At 41.4% G+C, this 13,416-nt stretch overlaps 1 protein-coding gene across 4 annotated transcripts in view; it reads right to left on the bottom strand.

Annotated features, from left to right (window-relative positions):
- Positions 1-13,416, bottom strand: part of ATP10B (ATPase phospholipid transporting 10B (putative)) — a 275,419-nt gene that overhangs the window by 30,781 nt on the left and 231,222 nt on the right. For all 4 annotated transcript variants that reach the window (XM_025867091.2, XM_073890325.1, XM_073890323.1 and 1 more), the window contains 4 exons: positions 13,064-13,190; positions 9,975-10,159; positions 5,083-5,404; positions 1,705-1,781 (listed from right to left, as the gene is read on the bottom strand). In XM_025867091.2, the coding sequence (XP_025722876.2) occupies positions 1,705-1,781; positions 5,083-5,404; positions 9,975-10,159; positions 13,064-13,190 (711 nt within the window). The remainder of the gene's footprint in view (positions 1-1,704; positions 1,782-5,082; positions 5,405-9,974; positions 10,160-13,063; positions 13,191-13,416) is intronic.

Here is a 13,416-nt window from a genome sequence, read left to right as displayed (position 1 = left end):
AGACATGAACAGACATTTTTCCAAAGAAGACATCCAAATGGCCAACATACACATGAAAAAGTGCTCAACATTGCTGGGCATCAGGGAAATCCAAATCAAAACCTCAATGAGATATCACCTCACACCAGTCAGAATGGCTAAAATTAAGAAGTCAGGGAAATGACAGATGTTGGCGGGGATGTGGAGAAAGGGGAACCCTCCTACACTGTTGGTGGGATTGCAAGCTGGTGCAGCCACTCTGGAAAACAGTATGGAGTTTCCTCAAACAGTTGAAAATAGAGCTACCATATGATCCAGCAATTGCACTACTGGGTATTTACCACAAAGATAGAAATGTAGTGATCTGAAGGGGTACGTGCACCCCGATGTTTATAGCAGCAATGTCCACAATAGCCAAACTATGGAAAGAGCCAAGATGTCCATCAACAGATGAACGGATAAAGAAGAAGTGGTATATATATGCAATGGAATATTATGCAGCCATCAAAAGGAATGAACTTGCCATTTGCAATGATGTGGATGGAACTGGAGGGTATTATGCTGAGCGAAGTAAGTCAATCAGCGAAAGACATGTATCATATGATCTCACTGATAGGAATTCTTAATCTCAGAAAACAAACTGAGGGTTGCTGGAGTGGTGGGGGGTGGGAGGCATGGGGTGGCTGGGTGATAGACACTGGGGAGTGTATGTGCTATGGTGAGCAGTGTGAATTGTGTAAGACTGTTGAATCACAGACCTGTACCTCTGAAACAAATAATGTAGTATATGTTAAAAAAAAGAAGATACTAGGCAGGGAAAAATGAAGGGGGGGGGAATCGGAGGGGGAGACGAACTATGAGAGCCTATGGACTCTGAAAAACAAACTGAGGGTTCTAGAGGGGAGGGGCATGGGGGGATGGGTTAGCCTGGTGATGGGTATTAAGGAGGGTACGTATTGAATCCAGCACTGGGTGTTATATGCAAACAATGAATCATGGAACACTACATCAAAAACTAATGATGCAATGTATGGTGATTAACCTAACATAATAAAATAAAAAATAATGCAAAAAAATAAAGTGTACCTTATAATTTATATGTCAATCTAGCCATCAAGTCTAAAATGGCAATTGAAAAATGTTTTCAAATGTCCTTATATTTGTCACTGCTCATGGAGGGCACTGCACTCTTGGATGTGGGTAGAGGTTACAGAGAGGAAGAATGGAGTCAGTGGAAAACTTAGCCCTTCCTAAATGGTTGGGTACTCTTTGGCTTTAGAATACAGGTATTGCTGGCTGTCTATAAAAAAGCTAAGCCCCCTCAAGGTCCTGGAAACCTTGCTTCCAAAATTCCTTAGAGACTTTACGCTATCTGTAGCCCCCTCCCAACTTGAAAGTATATAATGGGCCACTCCCCATGACCCTGGTGCAGCTCTTTCTGCCCACGGGTCTTTTCCCCATGCTTTAATAAAACCACCTTTTTGCATCCCCCCCCCCCCAAAAAAAAGGCTAAGCATCCTTCAATTTTCCTCTGTATCAGAGGGACTGGGCAGCAGGGATATAGTGATGGAGATTATGTATAGGCATGGAAGCTCTGTGACTCTCAGATGATAATTCTGCAAAGGTCTTGGGGAGAAGTTCCTCCAACACTGTGGGGGAATTCCATAACTCTCCAATAAGGATCAAGGAGAGGGAAGAAATGAGAAGAATTGAGGGGAAAAATACCTGCATGCCTTCCTGTCCAGATATCCCAATTCCAATGTCAGCAGCTTGAATCATGCTTACGTCATTTGCTCCATCACCTGAAAAGAGAGAGATCATGAGTTGTCTTCCTGGTCTAACTGCTGCATGACAATGAAAAGGGTGTTACATGAATGGCTCTAAAGTGTCCCCATTTGTACATAACTGAATAGTTTTAACATTGTTCTGAATAGTCCTATAGGAAAAGTCATTGCTACAGTATTTGGCCTGATAGAGGTCTTTTCTTCTTTGATAAGAAGCTCTATTTATTATTTGACAAATGTTTATTGTGTTTTTTCTAGGCACAATATTAGATATTGGGAATACAACAGTGAGTGAAGCTGGGGCAGTGCTTTACAGTTTACAAAAAAAGACCTTCACAAATGTTACAAATGGAGAATTTGAGCAACATAGAGATTCTGCAAGGGTAAACCAGCTAGGGAAGGGGCCCAGGAGCATTGGCACGAAGATGTTTGCTACCTTTCCTAACTGAGTATAAGCTAAAATGTTTATCATATTAAGACCATTGGAATGTCTGGACAGCTAAATCATCAGATTGTCAATGGTGTCCAAGGACAGGGATGGTGTTCAATTTTGTTTCTGAATATAAGAAAATGGTATTGACTGATTTTTTTTTTTTTTTTTTTGGTTGAGGAACATTTAGTCACACTGAGTTCCCATTTAATGAACTAAGGTGTTTCAGGAAATTGGAGGTTAGTGCATGGAAATACACAGCCTCCAGCACTGTCATATAGGTTTTCTGTGATGTTGGAAATATCCTATATCTTTACTGTCTAATATGGAAACCACTAGCCCCAGGTGACTACTGGAATGCGGCTGGTGAAATTCTATTTAATTTTAAATGTCAGTACCTATATATAGCAAGGTGGCAACCATTTTGGACAGCACAGCTCTATATACTGAGGCTTTCCTTACAAACCTGGCTTTTCCCAAAGCTTTATCTTTCAGACTAGAGATTAGCAAACTTTTTCTGTAAGGGGCCAGATAATAAATATTTTAGGCTTTGTGGGCCAAGAAGCAAAATTGAACTGTTTTTGTTGAGAGGCAAATATTCTTTTACATGTTTTATAGTTAAAAACATAAAAATCATTCTTATATCCCTGCAAAAACATGTGGTGGGCTGGATTCAGCCTGGTGGCCATGGTTTGTGGACTGCATTGCCTTCATTCTCCTCCTGGCCCCACCTCTTTTTCCAGTAGGTTCTCATAATAGAATGCAATTGAACTAGAAGGTATTATGCTAAGCGAAATAAGTCAATCAGAGAAAGACATGTATCATATGATCTCACTGATACAAAGAATTCTTAATCTCAGGAAACAAACTGAGGGTTGCTGGAGTGGTGGGGGGTGGGAGGCATGGGGTGGCTGGGTGATGGACATTGGGGAGGGTATGTGCTATGGTGAGCGCTGTGAATTGTGTAAGACTGTTGAATCACAGACCTGTACCTCTGAAACAAATAATACATTATATGTTAAAAAAAAAAAAAAAAGAAGGTAGTAGGAAGGGAAAAATAAAGGGGAGGAATAGGAGGGGGAGACGAACCATGAGAGACTATGGACTCTGAGAAACAAACTGAGGGTTCTAGAGGGGAGGGGCATGGGGGCCTAGTGATGGGTATTAAGGAGGGCACATACTGAATGGAGCACAGGGTGTTATATGCAAACAATGAATCATGGAACACTACATCAAAAGCTAATGATGCAATGTATGGTGATTAACATAACAAAATAAAATTAAAAAAATATATATTAGATAACAGAATATGGAATTGGGGGAGAGAATTTTCTTCCCTTAGTTATTTGGCAATGAAATTAATCTTAAAATTTTGTCACTGTAAGTAGCCATTATTCTTGTAATGATTTTTTTTATGATAGTGTAGCAGTACATTATTTTTATCTTCCCTATGGAGAACAAATCCACCCTTTAACCTCTTCTGTTAGCAAAACAATGGAAGTAGAGGTGTGGAATCATGCCATTGTTCACCCTGCTGGTTTTGTTTCTGCTTCTATGGCAGTGGAGCCAATTTCTTACCTCAGGGAGTCAGTCCTGGGCTGTTGTCTTGTGTGTGTCTAAAGTTTTGAAGAGGACAATTCAGGGAATAAAATTAGGATGCAGTTGCTAAAGCTCTGCTCCCTGCATTCTTTTTGCCCAGTCCCTCTTTTTTTTTTTTTTTTTTTTTGGTTTGAATTGCTTTTACCTGAAGACTGGGAGAAAAAACAATGTGTAAATAGGCTTCTTAATTTGAAATGCCAGGAAGGAAAATCTCTTTCCGTGTCTGTGTAGGAAGGATAGAACCTGGAACCATCTGTAGGAATACCTCTAAATGAATGCAATATTTACTATGTGCTTGGTATGTGCAGAGCATAGACAAAATGGTAAGACTGATATGGTCCCTCTATTCAAGGAACTCATGGTCTCCTGAGTAGGCCATCACAGAAAGCATACCAGGCCTCTGCAGCTCTGAGGGCTGTGTGCTACAGGAGTTCCCACAGTGAAGGAAGGTTAGGTGGGATTGGAACAAAGGGTGTTTTACAGAGGAAATAGCTTGTGCAAAGGCCTGGGAATGAGAGAGATAGGAAAAGCGTCATGGAGAATGGTAAGCCATTCCATTTGGTTAGAGCACAGAGTGCCAGAGGTTGGGGGAATGGACAGTAGCTGTGGTGAAGGATGTGGCCTTAGGGTTAGTGGAGACCAGATCGTGAAGATTCTTATAAACCAGGTTTGCTTGTTCCTGGAGGGTTTGATGTAGGTACAGTTTTTATTTCTCTGCCTTAACCACGGTTAAAGTTTAGTCTCCTATGAGGAATTTTTTCAACAACTGACAGGTCAGCATTTGTTGAGCATATGCTCTATGCTGGGCCTTGTATTTAGGAACGAACATATGGGATAGGCTCAACTTCTACAATCTCCCCACCAGCCATCAACACTCAGCAGAATATCAAATCCACAAACACCTGAGCTTTATATTATTATGCCAGGTGTTAAGTATCAAAAGGGGAATGGTCTGTATCCCAGAACTGAATTGGCCTGAGTGTATATTACTGAGTTATGTGAATGTTCTGAATTTGAGGCTCCTTCTGGATTTAACCTCCATTCAAGTCTTAATTTTTCTGAGTGACCTGCTAATCCTGAGAACTTTGATTCACTCTCCCACTTTCCCACTTAGCCTCTGCTTCATCTCCTGGCTGCCACGTTTTTGCTGTCACTTTGAACTCTCTCAGTCTAAGACAGTGATCCTCAGCCTGGGTATCTCGACTTTGATACATGACCTCCCACCTCTGGTCCAGGTCTCTTGTCAGATCAGCCTCACAAGCTGCACCCACATCTCATCATGATGAGTACCTATGGAAAGGGTCATGACGCTCAACTTGTCTCGCACCAGCTTGACTATCATACTCTTCTGGAGCGGGGTGGAACGACAGCACAGGACAGACCGGCAATACTGAGTCAACTCCAAAAATTTCATCTCCAGTTTTCCCTGGAAAATGGCATTCAATGTCTTCCCATCGATGACCAATCCAACTTCTGGAATTGCAGCTCTTGAGGTGGGGGGTAGTGTCTCAGAAGGTAGACAGAATCCAGAGAGCTTGCGGTCTGGCTTCTGTGGTCCATGAAATTGCTTTACTTCTTCCAGTGCACAGTTGAGGATGGATTCACAAGTTTCCTATAGAGTTAGAATAATAAATATGGTATTAGTAAGTAACACTGGAAATGTAGGTTAAAGATCTCACTTTATCCTTTAGTAAAATAGTTAGGAAACTCTACCACCATAGAGATTACCCAGGAATCATTCTCTGATTTCTCTCATTTCTCTGCAGTATTTAAAAAGGCATGAAAGATATATTAATTTAAAGCAAATTAATGGCAAAATAGAGACGGCTAGGGAATGGGAGTGGAAGTAGCTCAGCAAGATGGGGACTGATTCAAGGATGGTGTAAGCTAATAAATAATAGAATGTGATGGTCAATAATGAAAATATGTGATGATGGTATAGTGCTTTCTATTTCTCACAAGTCCTTTTAGTTCTCCTGAGGAAACTGAGTGATGAGGAAATTGAAACAGTGAAATCATTAGTAACTTGCCCTAACTCATCCAACTTATAGTGGAGGCAGATCATTACTACTCAAATTATGGCTTTTAATTGAAAAAATACATTGTATGTTTATCTGTTGGTATGAATGTGTTGGTCATATTGGTTAAAACTGACTATGAATGTGAACATCTTACTGATGTAAAGAAACTTCCTACTGATTTTTTCTGATGTTTACCTTGAAACATAGTGAAGAACTTATTTGCTCTTATCAATTTTCCTCTTTTAATTATATCAGAAATAAAGTCACATTTTGGTTCTAAATATATCCTTAGTACCTCTTTAGATTTTGCAACATTACTTTCAAATAAAGATAGAGAAAAGTTGTGGCAGTCAACTGTATTATCAATTTTAATAGCATTGTTTTGTTCACATTTTTGTTTTTATAAACTTAAAAAAATTTAAATTCAATTAATTAACATATATTATTAGTTTCAGAGGTAGAGGTCAGTGATTCATCAGTCTCATATAATACCCAGCGCTCATTACATCAAGTGCCCTCCTTAATGCCCATCACCCAGTTATCCCATCCCTCCACCTTCCTCCCCTCCAGCAACCCTCAGTTTCCTGTGATTAAGAGTCTCTTATGCTTTATCTCCCTCTCTGATTTTGTCCACATGATCTTTATTTAGCTGTGTTCTTTTACCCATGGCAAATATGATTTTCATTTACTGTAGTGCTAAAAAATTCTAAAAATAAATTTAAGTGTTTAAAGTCAGTCAATTTAAATGAAATGATTAAATAAAAAAACTGTACAGGTAATATGTGGTTTTAGGCAAAAATTGTGAAGATTATTCCGATATGATAGGTTTGGGGACCATTGATCTAGAAGCTTCTGAGAATATTTGGAATCATTCTGGAGTGAGTATAACTGCAGTTAATCATTCCTGAGTCTTCCCTTAGAGGATGCTAAATTGAGTGTTGCAAGCAATAGGGTATGCCCAGAACCTAGAGGGGTGACAGGAAGTAGTTCCAGGAGTGGGTGGTTATGCCTGAGGCACTTATCTGGGAAAGAGATCAAGACAGTCCTTGCTGGGAGTTGGGGCCTGCACAAATTATATAAATTTCTCCAACATATGGCTGCAGGAAGTCATTGGAGATATAAGTTTCAAAATAAAATCTCTGAATTTACTTATTTAAAAGTGTGATATAATAACCACAATAGTTACCATTCATTTAACCTTTAGCATATGCCAGGTATTGTGGTAGGGAGCCTTTAAGATGGTTCTCAATGATCCCTGCTCTCTTGGGATGCATGCCCGTGTGTAATCATTTCCCTTGAGTGTGAGCCACATCTAGACATTCCTTTCTAATGTAGAGAATTTTGCAAAAGTGATGGGATGTCACTTCCCAGATTAGCTTATACAAAGACTATGAGTTCCAATTTGGCACTCTTTTTCCTCTCTCTTAGATGGCTTGCTGTGGGGGAAAGCAGCTGCCATGTTGTAAGGAAGCTGCTCTATGGAGAGGCCCATGTAGTGAGGAATTGAAGTTTTCCAGCAATCATATCTGTGAGCTTGGAAGAAGGCCTTCTCTCCATGCCCAAACAACCCACCTGTTGAACCTTCAGATGAGCCCACAGCCGTGACTGACAGCTTCACTGCAGCCTCCAGAAAGACCTTGAACCAGAGGTACCCAGCTAAGCTGCCCCTGGACTCCTAACCCACAGAAACTGTGGGATAATAAATGTTGGTTGTTTGCAGTCGTTAAATTTTGGAGTACTTTCTTTTTTAAAGTCTTTTTTTAAATAATTTTTTATTGTTATGTTAATCACCATACATTACATCATTAGTTTTTGATGTAGTGTTCCATGATTGATTGTTTGTGCATAACACCCAGTGCTCCACGCAGAATGTGCCCTCTTTAATACCCGTCACCAGGCTAACCCATCCCCCCACCCCCCTCCCCTCTAGAACCCTCAGTTTGTTTTTCAGAGTCCATCGTTTCTAATGGTTCGTCTTTTGGAGTACTTTCTTAACTAACACAAATATTGTGTTATTAAGTATTGTTTTTCTGTGATCTTATTTAATCCTCCCAATAGCATCTGAAATCTTTCTAATCCCTATTTTACATATAAGGAGGGTGAAGTTTAGGGAGGTATGGTACCTGGACCATATTAAGTTTTCAATATATGTTACTAATAACGACAATAATCATTACTGTTATTAGTTTCTATCTAATACTTTAGTCTCTTCTAAATTCCTTGACAGACCAGCCCTTTCAGTGATGGGTTAGTAATTCTCTCCTTTTATGGATGTGAACTCTGAGGTCTAGAGACCTGCTTATAGCTTTAAGGTACATAACAAAGAAACAGTAGGCCTATATTAATCTATAATGAGTTAGGCAGATTAAAACCCTTGGAGGAAATATTCACTGAATACATAATTACATTAAACTGGGGTTTAAGTAAATCTGAGATTTGGAATGGATTTCCCCAGTTTCTGGCTTAAAATACCCATGAAGCCACCACTTTTTCCCTGGTAAGGGGGTGAGAAAGACTAATCTTAGAGGTTTAGTGGGCTCAGGGTGTGGACAGGACCTAACTTTCAAATACCATCTGAGAAGGTCCCAGACAGCTTTAAATGAGTCAAAAGTGACTGAACAAAACATGAAATGTGACCCACTGTTCCTTAGGAACGTTGGCTAATTAATTGCTAAACATCTTCAGCTTCCTAGAGAAATGCATTGCATTTAACAGAAACCACAAAAGCCCACTCTATCCCTCTTGGGCTGACTGACTCAGAAGTTTTCCCATGTCCTCCTTCTGGAATCACCTGGAGTGAAATAATCATTGCAAATAGAATTTCCATTGCAAGCGGGGCAGGCAGATATCAACGTTATTACAGCGATCAAGAACTCAAGCAAGCAGCAAATTACTTTCTTTCCTAAGCATAATATTAATGCCAAAGATTTCCCAAGATTATTTTCATTTTGAAAATTCACTGGGGTTTAATCTAATCATAACATAATCTGTGCCCTGGACAAGAAAGTGATTTTTCCAATTCTTATAAAGGGCCTCAGGCACTATTCATAGTATACACTACTTTTTAAAAAAAATATGTGTATGTGGATTCTTTATGGAATAAAAACCAGATTTAAACCTCCTAAACTTCTATTCTGGGTCCAATCAGTCTTAAGCAAAACTGAAAGAGTGAGGTTCCAGCATCTTCCCTGCCTCCTTTTTCTGTGCTGTTCTTTCCTGTCTTCTTCCCTCTTCTCCATCCTTTTCCCCATGGTACGCCTAGGTCTCCCAGGGACCTCCTCCCACCACCCTCCAATACGGTGCTTTTCCTGCTTGTTTCCTTTTGGTGGGAGCATACATCTCAATGCCTACTTCCCATATTCATCAGCCAAGATGTTGGAACTTCACTTTCTTCAGTTTGCATTATGAAAATAGATTTTTTTCTCCTAAATATAAAATTGTATTATAACTTTGAATACTCTTCCTCAGACTTTACACAGTCCTCTCTCCAAACCCCATCCCCTGCCACCCACAACCTACTGGGGGTTGAAAACTGCAGTTTTAGGACTCTGCTTCTCCCTTTCTCTTTCTCTCTCTCTCATCCCATCAAAACATACTGGTCTCATGAATAATTCCCTTCAGGTTTTATTCTGTGGCAAACCAATTTGACATATAAATTGGAGCTGAAATTTTAAACTCAGAATCATTTTAATTAACTTAAATGGGGCTTTGTCAATGGGAGAGTTAATCCAAAGTATAAGAAACTAACAACTGGGGTTCTGTGAAAAAATAATGTGGTATAATGCAGATGCACTGGCCTGGCAGGAGGACAGTGTTATAGATTTAGTTCTGTTAGAAACTACCAGGGTGACCCTGGGCAAGTGACTTAGTCTCAAGGGTCTTTAGTTTCCTCATTTGTAAAATGCGGAGATTGGGCCAAGGATGGAATTTGGAAGATCAAAACTTTCTAACATGTACTACTTAAATGTAATATAATCAAACTGGTCAATGATGCATGGGGATAAGGTGGATGACTTCTGGGGACCTCTGAGCTCCAAGGTTCAGTGATATTCCAGGGGTAGAGGTGCTTCCCTGCGTACCCAAATCCCACCCATCAGTCTATCTCTTGTTGGCCTAGGGGCTGTTTTGCACTTGGACATCTGGTCCCTACTTTGGCCTCACCTGACTTTCTGTATTAATGGAGTAAACAGTGTCAGTCTGATCTAACAATCTGCAGGAATAGGCGATATTGACTGCTGTCTCCTGCTTATCTCCAGTCAAGACCCAGAGCTGGATCCCAGCCTCCCGCAGAGCGGCGATTGTATCTGGAACCCCTTCTTGTAGCCGATCTTCAATCCCAGTGGCTCCTGGAGTGATCAAAGACACCAGAGCTTATAATTAGAGTGAAAAACTGCTTAAGATCTCTAAAGCCCCATCAAGCCAGATAGTGATTATTAACTATCTCCCATGTTCTAGGCTGTCCTAAGCACCCAGGATATAGCAGTGAAAAGGAGCCTGTCTCTACCCTCTTGCAGTTCAAAAGCTTGTTGAAAAAGGATTTATAACTGAACTATAGGAGAAGAAAAGCCCAGGGTGCCAGGTGAACATATACTAGGAGACCTGAACTTCATCTAGAAAATCAGGGACAATCTTGTTAGGAAGTGCCATTTGAGCTCAGACCTGGACGATAAGGCCAAGAAGTGGTAAAGGAAGAGAATTCCAGGTAGAGGGATGAGCATGTATGAAGACCCAGAGGTCAGAGTAGAAGAAGGCACAGAAAGGGAGGCAGAGGGTGGTGAAAGATTGGGCCAGGAAGGGAGGTAAGGCTGCTGGATCATGCAGAGCCTTGTGAGGGCATTACAGGATTTCAGAATTATTTGGTAGATAAGAAAGCTATTAAGGGAAGTTAAGGAGAGTGACAGGATCAGTTTTGAGTTTTAAGAAGATCATTCTAGAGAAGGACTGGAGATTGGGGGAAGCAGGATGAGATTAGAGGCTGAGGAGGGGTGTGGAGGAGTAGCCTGGGTGGGTCTAGCAGCAAGGAAATGGAGAGAAGTGGAGAGACTTTGCTCTGTAACAGCTCATGGCAGAATAGGGACTCAGGTTTTTGATAATATTCTTAGAAATAAATATGCAGACTCCATAATTTTTGAATGATCTCAAGCTTTGCACCAACCTTGATGAATATATGCCCAAATATCCAATAGTTGCTAAGTGATTAAACATAAATTAATCTGCATTTAAGTTGAGATTCACTTCAGACCACAGACTAATGGCTACCCATTTTACTCTGGGCAGGAGCAAGGCATTTCATTTCTTTCAATAATCCCTAGTGACAATAGGCTGGCAAAGCAGTTACACTGGATGCATATTGAAAAGATCATTTCATAGTGTGGGACCTAGTGTGAATGCATTGCAGCTTTAGTGGCATGGCAGATTCTTGGTGGTAAGATGAAATCTCTTCCCAGCCCCAATCCTCTCCTCCCCAAGCCACCTTGAGGGAACAAAAATAATGACTCTATCCCAAAATGTGCCTCTTTTGTATTGCAGGTCCAAATGCTCAAACAACCCCATGAAAAATGATGGTTCAGTCCTTGTCTTTCCCTCCAAGGGTTAACCTGGAAGGTGAGATTCTGAAGCTGATTTATATTACAGGGAAGCAGAGTTGAGGAAAAACACATTTATTTGTGTGAAAGAAAAAATGAAACAGAAAGGTTGTGAAAGTCTTTCCCGGAAAGGAAAGCCAACAGATCCTGACAAGCATGTTCTCTTTCATGCAGAACCAGCTGAGGAGTACTTCTTACTGAGACCAAAGGGCTCGCTGAAACAAAAGCAACCTCAGGGGGGTGAGGAGGGAGTCAGGTGCCCTAATGGGATAACATTCTGTAGTCTTGTGTGTGGATAGAGCTGTCTGACCTGGCTACCTTCTGGCTCCTGTTAAAATAAGTTCTCATGGCCAGCTTTCAGAGAGGCTTTGGGAGGCAGCAGGCAAAGGCCCTGGAGTCAAAACACAGGAAAAGAAAAGGCTGAAGGAGGTGGGGATCAGGTCTCCCCCTGTTTGCCACCCTTCCTGCCAAATCTTGCTGCTACCTTTAATATGTAAAGGCATCACTGTCTTAGAGCAATCTTGGTTCTTTCCCCTTGCACCCCTGCCTCTCTGAGAGCTTGGAGCAGTCTGATTTATATGGAGGAGAAGCTAGGGCTCAGGGAGGTGAGGGGATGGGTCCCTGAGCACACAGCACAAGACCAGGATTTGGCCCTCATCCCCAGCTCGGCATTGCTGCCCAAGATGAAAGAAGGCTTTAACCATGTGGTCAGCACATGCATGCATCAGATGTTGTCTTTTCCAGATCTTTCTCCCAGCTCTGAGGTGATTAACCCCGATAAACAAAGCCTCCTCCTTTCCCCTGGGTAATGCTTTACCTCCCACAGAAACATAAGACTATCTCTTAGCTGGTCTCCCTGCTTCTCATCTTTACCTCAGTGTATCAATCAAACTCCCATACAGCAGCAGTTTTTTGTAAAGCATGAGTCTGTCGCTGCTTTTACTCCCTTCTCTCTAAACCATTAGCATATGATTTATGTGTCCTTCATAACCTGGGTCACACTGAACTTTCTCTCCCATACTCTGTGGTCCAGCCACGGCAGACCTTGGGGTTTCTAGCCTGTCCAGGCTGTCTCACATCTAGCTCTTCTTTCAGGCCCCTTCCTCCGCCTGAAAACTCTTTCCTTTGCCTGACCAGCTCCTCTGCTCTGCTCAGTTCCTGCCTTCCAGCACTCTTCTTGGCCCCAGTCTAGGTTGGCAACTTCTACTTTTGCTCCTATACCACCAGATAAATCTTCCAGCCCAGCCCTCATCACATTTGGTTGAAATTCCTTGTTAAATCATCCAATTTCCTTGCTAGATTGAGCTCTGAGAGGATAGGGCCTATGGCTCTTGTTCCCTTGTCCCAATGGCTAGCATGCTACTTGGCACATAGTAGGTGCTCAATAAACATTTGCATAAATGGAGAAGTAACCAAGCTCCCAGGCTTCATCTGGCAGTAAGTGTGGGAATGCTCCTGGGCGTCCTCAGAAAGTGGCTTGTGGAGTCTGGATTGGATATCCCCACCATTTGTGACAAATACCTGGAAGGGCACTCCAGGGAAGGCTATTAATTGAGACACATCTGCAGCAGTGTCAGAGTCAGGGCCAAGAATTCCCTCTACAGCTTGTAGCATTCCTTTTTATTTTATTTTTTTTTAATTTAGTGATGACTTATTTTTAGCTACCGAGTAAAGTGAGTTGATTCTCTAGATGCTGTGCGGTCTCCATCAGAAGGTCATCTCGGTTGTCGAGGGATGCCTCTGCCTCACACCGGAAACTGACCCATCGCCGGAAGTCGTCTTCGGTTATAACCTGCAGGACAGGAAGAGGCTCTTTCCCAATGTAGGGTGAATCCCACCCCATTTTTATATGCTGGGCATCCTATTGGCTTGTTTGAGCTTCCCTATACAATTAGATGTAGGAATTACAATACCCTACACAATTATTTCTCCTCAATGATTTTTTGTGAATGCAAGAATCAATGAAATATTGATCCTCATGTTCCATTATCACCATTGAGCCCCTGCTGTGCTCTAGG

This window comes from Callorhinus ursinus, unplaced genomic scaffold, assembly GCF_003265705.2.
Source record: "Callorhinus ursinus isolate GAN/ISIS: 27379988/994484 unplaced genomic scaffold, GSC_fseal_2.0 scaffold3, whole genome shotgun sequence".
NCBI lineage: Eukaryota > Metazoa > Chordata > Mammalia > Carnivora > Otariidae > Callorhinus > Callorhinus ursinus.
This window is presented reverse-complemented; position numbering and strand designations above follow the sequence as displayed.